This window comes from Otolemur garnettii, unplaced genomic scaffold (genome assembly GCF_000181295.1).
Source record: "Otolemur garnettii isolate 467f Iridium unplaced genomic scaffold, OtoGar3 scaffold00030, whole genome shotgun sequence".
In the NCBI taxonomy this organism is placed as follows: Eukaryota; Metazoa; Chordata; class Mammalia; order Primates; family Galagidae; genus Otolemur; species Otolemur garnettii.
In genome coordinates this window covers 9575726-9585985 of record NW_003852425.1, presented here as the reverse complement: position 1 = coordinate 9585985, position 10260 = coordinate 9575726, and the positions used below count along the sequence as shown (strand labels likewise).

At 36.7% G+C, this 10260-nt stretch overlaps 1 protein-coding gene across 2 annotated transcripts in view; it reads left to right on the top strand.

Moving 5' to 3' along the window:
- Window positions 1-10260, top strand: part of MAN2A1 (mannosidase alpha class 2A member 1) — a 186160-nt gene that overhangs the window by 130271 nt on the left and 45629 nt on the right. For both annotated transcript variants that reach the window (XM_003788924.3, XM_023512720.1), the window contains 4 exons: window positions 1868-2033; window positions 4003-4248; window positions 5266-5388; window positions 8479-8593. In XM_003788924.3, coding sequence (XP_003788972.1) covers window positions 1868-2033; window positions 4003-4248; window positions 5266-5388; window positions 8479-8593 — 650 coding nt within the window. The remainder of the gene's footprint in view (window positions 1-1867; window positions 2034-4002; window positions 4249-5265; window positions 5389-8478; window positions 8594-10260) is intronic.

Here is a 10260-nt window from a genome sequence, read left to right as displayed (position 1 = left end):
TAGTCTTACTGTTCTGTTCTGTATTATAAGCCTAATAGGAATTAGAGACATCCTTATTGTCATATTGTCACTTCTGGTTTCTCGGAATATTGTTTAAACCATAACACTTCTCCTGGTAAACAATTTATAAGACAAATGTTTTATAGACTTTTGTATTCTACCTTCTTTCTTTTCCTTTGTTCTTTCCTGCTGTCCTTCATTTCTGTTTTATTTCTTAATGAATGGTTTGTAGTTCAGTTGAAAGTAAAACTACATGGTGCACGTAAACAGACGAGAGAACACTGCTAGGCTTTCTGAAGCGTTACAGTCAATAAGACCAGCTACTGTGTGTCCGACTGGAGAGCTAGTTGTCATCTGAATATTCAGTTCTGTGTTCCTGCAGTTACAAAGCTGTAGAGGAAAACAAAATATTTCAGGTCATGAAAATATTCACTAGTAAATCAGTGAGTTACAGTAGTAGTCAAATATCCTCTTTAAAATACCTTTTGATTTATTTGAAGATAATATGCACATTGATTGTAAGTAAAATACTAAATCTTGCCAAGGATGCAGATGTCCTGTAGTCTGTGATTTGAAGATCTCAAAATTGTTACACATGAAGCCGCGAGGGTCTGGCAGAGTTTTGCTAGTGAGAAAGTCAAGGATGATGGTGCTTCGTCTGAGAATTATTTGAACATTAGAAAATGAAGACAGGAGTTTAGGAAAAAGGATGAAGTCTTTCAGTATTTTTCACAAGTTTAGTGATTAAGATCATCCCATAAAAATTCAGTGTTACATGAAGGCTGTCATAATGTACTAGTATAAAACATTAGAAAAATCATGCTAAAAGATCCCAATACGGTCATTTTTTTGGCTTATATTAAAAATTGTACATAGTTGCAAATACTGCCTAAACTTGTTTTAATAGTTTTTATTTTTTTTCCTCCTAATTCGTAATCCAGTTTTTTATCATTACTTATTATCAAATTTGGGGCCCTATGATATAAGTGGACTTACTTCAAGTGACTTTTTTTTCAGAGTCAACTTTTTTCAGCAATAAGAACCCCCTGCATATAAAATATACTAGGTCGGACGATTAAGTTCACACAGTCACCCTAGAAAAGGTGCTTGGGAAGCTATACACTGACCCCAGTGCCTAGTCCACCCTACAGTAGGCTTTTTCTAGGACGAGCTCACAGACTTAATTGTCTGACCTCATAGGACGGTAGCCTGATGACCATTCCAATTTGGCCATTCCAAATTGCTTTGAATGGTGGACTAGGCACTGGTGTGGGTGCATAGCTTCCCAAGGGGAGGACTTCAAAAGTGACCATAGTGATATTTAGCAATGAGGGGATGTAGCACTTTTTCTAAGTTCATGAACTTAATTGGTCCACCTCATATGTGTGAATTAATGTACTTCTGCATACATAGCCTATATTGCCATAAGCTTTTGCTGTGTTTTAGTGGTCTAAACTAAATGTCATATTTTTAATTGAAGTTAATTGTGACTAAATTGCAAACAGGCAAAATATGACTTTATTGTTCAGTGTGATTAAGCAGAGATCAGAGGCATTAGTTGTATGGAGCTGATTCCTTTAGACAGATTAAATAAAACCATATATATTTAAGTCTCCTTCTGGGATTTGTAAAAAACTTGATTACAAGTTTATTGATGTCTTTGATTTGTAAAGCATTTTTTGAAAAGTTTTTTTGAATCATTATTTTATTACCCTTTGTACTGTGAGATACTTGTTATGATGAAATTGTCTGTTCTCCAAAAGTTCTTCCAAAATGTTGCTTTTAATTCTTCTCTGTGAGTTGACTCTATGACCATCTATGAACGAAGCATTTTGAGATTGCAATAGTGAAATGGCTGTTTTTGCAGGTACCTTGTGGTATTTAATCCTTTAGAGCAAGACCGCGTCTCTGTCGTCTCAGTCTACGTGAGTTCCCCCACGGTGCAAGTGCTCTCTGCTTCAGGACAACCCATGCAAGTCCAAGTCAGTGCGGTTTGGGATGCAGCAAATGTTATTTCCAAAACAGCCTATGAGGTATGCTGTGGCCATAGAACTCAAAGAGGCATTGTAAAACAAGCCCAGCCAGGGTGTATTTCACATCGTGTGTCTGTATGTGTTGTTAGTATATATATTGTATACTTCTGTAAATATGTATGTATTGTTAACTTTATTCTGAAGTAATTATGACTCATAAAATTTTGAATTTTTGTCTAACTCTATTTAATGCTCAGTACATATAGTGAAATTTAGAGAAATCCCACCCTTCTTACTAAGTTTCAGCTTTTCATTACAGAGGTGACATCACACATCATGAAAGAGACACTTCCTAGAATAATGAAAGTGCTTCTTTTTTGAGATATTATTGTGGAAAATCTGTGCTCCAGTAATTTTTTTGTGTGTGAAAGTTTCTTAAAATAAACAGTATTTACTAAGCCCTATATCACCAGAACAGTTAAGTTTTCAGAGTCAGGAGTGTAATTTAAACTGTACTTCTGGAGATGCAGCCATAAACTAGGAATTCTAAAAGAGAATCGCTTCTGCTTCTCAAAAGCCACTGCTAAGCTGGGCACAGTGCCTTGTGCCTGTAATTCCAGCTACTTGGGAGGCTGAAGTGGGGAAGATCCCTTGAGGCTAGGAGTTCAACACTAGCCTGGACAATATAGTGAGAATCCCATCTCTGAAAAGGAATTTTAAAAATAGGCTGAGGGGCAATGGTAGGTACCGATAGTCCCAGCTACTTGGGAGGGTGAGGCAGGAGAATTGATTGACCCTAGGTGTTTGAGACCAGCCTGGGCAGTATAGTGAGACCCCATCTCAAAAATAAAGCTATTGGTAGCTTCTTTTATATGTGCATGAACTTTTAGATAGAAAGGTTATATAAGTTTTGGTTAGATTATATGAGAATCCCCTTTGGTAAGTGGAACAGTAACTCTTGCGAGGCAGGGTCCTTCCTGTCTTGGGCTCTGTGCATCCTCCATGCTTGTCCATGTCTGCTGAGCCTCACACATTGTTGTCTAGCAACTCCACTGGTATGTTTCATATTTACTGAAATAATATTACAAAAAGATTTATAATAGAAAAAATCATTCTTTATGATAAACCCTATGTTCACAGAGAATTTCCTTCTCTAGGTGTCCATTAAGAAGAATTTACCAGAATAATTAAAGATGGTCATACAATCTCACATTTTAGATCAAAATATTAATGCCTTTGATAATCCTACCAACATGAGGTTATTAGGTTCTCTGGATGAAGGAACATGTGTTTACCCATAAATTATCAAAACATTTGTAAAATAATATTATACTGTCCTCCCTCACTGTGAGCAGGGGTCCAGTTCCTGACTAGCCCATCTCATCCACAGATACCAGAATCTAGTATCCAGAACAGTACAGAGGGTCTCTCACTTATGATAGCTCAATTTAATGATTTTTTTTTTATTTTAGGTGGTGTGGAAGTGATATACATACATTAGAAGCCATACTTCTTGTACCCATACAACTATTCTGTTTTTCACTTTCAGTACAGTATTCAATAAATTACATGACTTACTCAACTCTTTAGTATGCATTAAGCTTTGTGTTAGAAAACTTTGCCCAGCTATAAGCTAATTTAGTTGTTTTGAGCATGTTAAGGTGGGCTGGGCTAAGCTGTGGTGTTCAGTAGTTTTGGGGGTGCATGCATTTGAGATCAACTCTAATCTGTAATCAACTTTACTCTCTAGACTACTTATAACACCTAATACAATGTAAACAATTGTTACAGTTTTTTAAATGTGTATATTTAAAATTGTTGTTACTTTTTATTGAGTTTTTAAAAACTACCCTATGTTTGACCTGTGGCTGGTTGAATATGCAGATACAGAACCCGGAAATGCGGCGAGCTAACTGTATTCTCCTTTTAAAAAATATGGCAGTTTGTTGTTTTTACCAAAGGCATAAATGGCTTGCCTTTCAGTAGACAACCTGTCCCTTTAACAAACTCCCTTCCCTGTCTTTTCAAGGTCTCTTTTCTAGCACGTGTACCACCATTGGGAATGAAAGTGTTTAGGATTTTGAAATCAGCAACTTCAAACTCACATTTAGCTGATTATGTCTTCTATAATGGTAAAATAGAAGATACCGTCTCTAAAAATAAAGTAGAAGATACAGGAATCTTCAAGATAAAGAATAAGCAAAATGCTGAAGAAGCTATAACTCTAGAGAACTCCTTTATAGCTCTTTGGTTTGCTCCATCTGGTCTCTTGGAGGTATGTTCTGACAAGTTCTAAAATTCATAAAAGGTTTGCCACTTTTACTACATGTGTAGATTAGTTATGCAAAGTTATGCAGATTAAGTAGGGCTGTCCCAGGTGCTTTGGGTGGAAGGTCCCCGAGCAGCTCTTTGTCCTGCACTGACCACTGGGCACTCATGAGTGTGCTCTGGGTGTTGCTGTTCCTTAGACTGACTGTTACTGGTCCAGGAGATAAGGATGGAAATTATGACTGTTAAGAAGTGTTTATAGAAACTTTGAAAGTATTTAACAAACTAAAATCCAGGTTGATTCTGTAATAAAATTTTTAATATTTGGTGTATCACTTTAAACTTAATTTTTTAATTTAATTTTAAATTTACTTTTATTATACTTTGGACAAATATTGGTTCATGCATATTGGAAATAACAAATAGGCCGGCTCCTTCTACAGAAGTTCAAGAAGCACAGGTCTAGAGCTCCTCATTTATATATTTCTCTGTTTCTTGATGGGTATATTCTTTCTTTTGTTCCTGTTAGGAAGGTTTTAAATCCTGAAGCAAAGCATAAGATTTGGGCATTGAACCAAGATTTGTGAATTTTAGAGGCTTAAATTAGTATTTTTCAGAGCAGATGTGGTGGCTCACACCCATAATCATAGAAGTTTGGGAGGCTAAGGCAGGAGAATCATTTGAGACCAACCTTTCTCTGCAAAAAATATTAAAAATTAGTTGGATGTGATGGTACATACCTGTAGTCTCAACTACTGTGAAGGTTGAGGCAGAAGGATCACTTGAGCCCAGCAGTTCAAAGTTGACATGTACTGTGGTCATACATTTGCCACTCTAGCCCAGGCAACAGCAAGACACTGTTGTTTAAAAAAATAAAAAATAAATAAAAAAAAACACACAACTATATATATATTTCCTTTATTCTGAGCTAATTTATTTAAAAAATCATCACATACATGGAACAAGATATAACATGATTAACATCTTAATAGTAAGGTGCTTTAAAAATGTTTCTCATCTTTAGAAAATGATGGCCAAAGAAGATGGCAAACTCCATGAAGTAAAGGTGCAGTTTTCGTGGTACGGGACAACAAGTAAAATCGACAAGAGTGGCGCCTACCTCTTCCTACCCGATGGTGAAGCCAAGGTGGGTGGTGCTGAGGTGGCAGTGGAATGAGTAGTCACAGAAAGAAGGTTGAGGGAACCAGTGAGCATGCCTCCTGATGAGTCACTGATCCCTCGACGGTGGACAGATGAGCTTTTGGTTTCAATATTGCATCACCATGTTGATGCTTAGCAGTTCGAAACTTAGATAAACACATAATTTTCCAGAGTCCGAGTTTGGTTATGATGCTCCACTGAACAGGTGCTGTCCATAGAAGGATGCTTGATTTCCCTGGGAAAATCTAATGCACTGTGGTGTATTAGACGTACTCATCGTAGCGTGCATAAACAGACACAGACGTCTAGCCAGGTGGGAAAAGTAGATTGTCTACTGGATGATTTTTCTGCTTAACCTATAGCACTTTAAAAAAACAATGTTTTTTTCGCTCGTCATTCTAAAAGTAGTATATGCAAATTCTGGCACATTTTGAAAATGCAAAAATGTATGAAGAAAACATTAAGGTTCACCAACTAGTGCACGACCCCCTGAAAACCCCTGCAAACATTTTGGTGTATTTTTTTATTGCCTTTATGCATTTCCCTTTACCCCATTCTCAAGGGGTTCTCAATACGTACCTTACTGTAGGTACATACTGTATTTTTTATTGATAACAGTGCTTACCATCTGATGACATGTTTTTGGAAAACAATTTTAATACACACTCTGTGTTTAAAAATTCCCTAATGTATATGTACTTTTTCCTCCTAATTATTTGCGCTGTAACATTGTGGTAAACTTTTGTAGAATTCTTTTTATGCAATTCTGATTATTTCCTGAGGATGACTTTGTAGAAGAGTCATTTTGTGTCTATGTCTGAAGCCTTTTAAGACTTTATGGTATATACTGTTTATCTTGCTCTAGAAAGACTGCATACATGTTCACTCCCATCAGTGTTTTTAGGGAATAACTCTCTAATATACCAATTCAAGTACTGAGAATTAGCAATATTAAAAGTTTTGCATGTAATAATAGCTTAATAGAAAAATATTTTCCTGTTAAGATTTTTGTAATTACTCATGAGATTGGACTTCTTTTTATACATTCATTCATCTTTCATACTTCTTCTGTGGGTTTCCTTTTTATATTCTTCAACCATTTTTCTATTGTCGTGTCTTATTGATCTCTAAGTACTCTTTATATGTGGTAAAGTTAGTCATTTTCCCTTTATGTTGCAAAATTTTTCCTCATTGTGTCATTTGATTAATGATTTTATTTTTCTCTTATACTAGTTTTTTAAATTTTTAGGTAGTCAATCATATTTTTTTTCCCTGTAGAGTTTCTTCTTTTGTTTTATACCTTTATAGGCTTCCCCACCTCAAGATCAATTAACTATTCTCATTGTATTGTTGCCTAGAGACCTGTCTCCTGAAAAAAGTTACTTTTGTTCCACAATTTAGGGAAATGTGCTAACCAAAAGTTTGATTTGTGGGCCACACTAAGGACTCTGTTTTTTTGTTTGTTTGTTTGTTTTTAATGGTGGTCAGTTGTTTGTGTTTTTCTGATATCAGTGAGGAATTAAAGGCAAACTAGCACGCATCCTAGTTATCCCAGAGATGAACCAGGGATCCTAAGTATAAGCCATTTCAGTGTGTTCTCACCAGCTTTTGTCCTTGAGCAGGCATTTTGTTTTGATGGACTGTTATTGTGAACATGAAGGATGTAAAGTCTCCATCTTTCTTTATGGCTGCATAGTATTCTATGGTGTACATATACCACATTTTGTTGATCCATTCGTGGATCGATGGGCACTTGGGCTTCTTCCATTATGAAAGTTATAACCTAATAACAGCCTAAGAATACGGGGAGGGGGGAGGGAGAGGGGAAGGAGTGGAGGGAGGGGGATTGGAGGGATCATGTCTGAGGTTTATCTTACAAGGGTACAGGTGAATCTTTCTAAGAGTAGAATGTGAACGTTTTAAAATAATACCTAAGAAAATGACATGACGGCTATTAACCATGTTAACCAGTTTGATGGAAGTGTTTCAGACTGCATGTGAAAACCCCACACTGTACCCCAGAAGTGCATTAATGTACATAGTTACCATTCAATAAAAAAAAAAAAAGTAACTGTGTTATAGGATATTATGCATGAATACTGTTATAACTGATTTTTTAAAGCTATTTTTTCTTTAAATAGCTCTAATGTCAGAAGTTAAAGATAATTTTCATATATTTACAAAGAGAAAATAAAAACACCTCGGGGAAAGAGGGCGTCTATCATGTGAAAGAGAGGCAGGAGCCCAGGCCCCACCCTCCCAGCTAGAGAGGGTTTTCTAGCTGTGTCGTAATTACGTACTGGACCTTTGTAGACTACTAAGCATTTTGTTAACTCCAGAATAGTTTTCTCTTGTCAAAGAGGTGAATTTGGAAGAAAATGGCACAATTCTGAAAATCTTATACTGTTTAAGCAGTTTATGTCGCAAGCTTGACTTTTTATGGTATTGTTGAGCTAAGGTGTCTAATATTTAAAAAATATAATTCCTCATAAATGCTTTAAATTTGTTCCTATGTCATATAAATTATATGCTTTATTTCCATATTTTCTTGAATTCATATTCTAAATAATAAAAACTACCAGTGGTATCTAGGTAGTTTTTTCAAGTTTGTAAATTTACTTCAATTTTATATTCATCTAGTTCTTTCAAGTAAAAGGGCAGAATGTTTTATAGCTTAGTAAACCTCACTGTGATTAATCTACGTTTCTGAATTCTGCTTTCTGTTTGCTCACATGACTCCCTGCACTCATCCTTGCCACCTGTCCGGAACCTTGAACCTTCCCAGGCCACGGTTGTAATAAATCCTTGCCTGGAAAATGTCACTGTGGTAGAACAATTGCTCTTTCTAATAAATAACTGTGTGAACAATATAGAAGGATTTTAATTAGAAATTTTGAGCTGGGAGGAATGTCTAGCGTATGAGAGAAAGGCAGGAGGATATCCTATAAGGTTTGGTGTTTATTTAAAATTACAAATATTAGGTGATATGTGTTTGCCATTTTGGAAACTATAATAAACATTTCTTAAGTGTAAAAGCCAAAATATTTGTCTTAAAAATGTTATTTGTTCCTCACAGCCTTATGTCTACAATGAACTGCCCTTGGTCATAGTGACACGTGGAAGGATTTATTCTGAAGTGACTTGCAGTTTTGAACATGTTATCCATAGAGTCCGACTGTACCATGTACAGGGTAAGAAAAAAAAGAAATACAGTTATGAAACATGCGTATGCTGGTTCTTGAATTCTTGTATTTCTTGTGTCATCTTTAGTAAGCTAACAATTGGTTCTTGGAGAAGATACGTTTCTAAATTTGTCATCGTATTTGTAGGATGATTTAAAATACAGTAGAAGCTCTGTAAATTGACCATCCCAGGGATTATAACAAACTGGTCAACATACGAAGGTGGTCCACGTAAGGAATGAGGCCTACTCTACATGTCTGGTCTGTGAAAATTAGGTTAGCTTAAGGAGGTGGTCATTGTAGGGAACTGATCAGCGTGGGGAAGTGGGGGTGGTGGTCAGTGTGGGGAAGTGGGGGAGGTGAGCAGTGTGGGAGGTGGGCAGTGTAGGAAGGCGGTCAGTGTGGGGAAGTGGGGGAGGTGGGCAGTGTAGGAAGGCGGTCAGTGTGGGGAAGTGGCCAGCTATGGAGGTTGTGCCGTGCTTACTCTTTGAAAATTGTAGAACATGGCACTCCCTACATATACATGTTCTTTTCTTCTGTATATCTTTTCTTTGTTGGAGTATTTATCTCACTCGTGATCTCCTTAACTAGAAACATTACTTCCAAGACCTGAAAACAGTATAGTATTTTGTTGGATTGTATAAGATAGAAATCATGTCCTATACGACGGCCTTCAATGAGTGGCCCACTGGCTGTCACACTCAACACACGCGCACAGCCTCCCTCTGTGGATGTAGAGTGTAATACAACAGCCCATGTCACTGGAGTGTAACTCTAAGAGAAGAATGTTCTGAGCTAGTTTTGTTTGTTGACAGCTCTCTCCCTGGCACAGTGTGAGATCAGGCTGTGGTTAATGAGCGACACCTCATGTACTGACTCCCCGTGGGGTCTGGGTGGGACTCTGCTTCCCAGACACTCTCATACACTCACAGTTAGGTTGGTTCATTTTGAATTCAGTGTTTTTAGAATGGTGGACTTTTCCAACCACAAAGTAATCCTAGTAACCAGGCCATTTACCATGTTATTAACTTACTTAGAAATGGACTTCACAAAAATGCTACTTAACTTTATCTTTTCATTAGCCAAGTTGAAAAAATTAGGAAAAGGGAGAGAATATTATTTCCATGCATGTAGTAAGGAAAGCATTTCACAAGCAGATGGCTAAATGTGTAGACAGGCACTGTTTCATCTTCAGGTCTTGTGGGGGAGCAAAGGAAACTATGTTCAGGGAATTTCTTAGATAGCTGAAGTTCAATTTCATAGTCTAATTTCTTTCTTATTTAACTTTTTTAGAACTTCAAGTTTCAGTAGTTTTTCAACTTCCTAGGTAATGATGTGATGTGTTTCAGAATAACTCATGATTCATAAGCTGAATTGAGAAGTCAAAGGTCTTTGAAAGGTGGCAAAAATAATCCTAGACACTAACGTGTCCTAAGTGTGACTTCTGCAGTTATCTGCAGTCACTTTGCTCCCTCCAGGAAAGCATGTAGTTTTGAAATAATCTTTTCCCAATACCTCTGGGAAGTCAGAAACTTTTTTTTTTTTTGGCCATCTGTTTATATTCTTGCATAAGCTATTATTTAACACCCCTGAGAACGCTAAAGTTACATTTGCAGCTGTCGCCAAAGGTTTCATTTTATGGGTTGAAAATAGCATTATTGTGCAGAAGATATGCT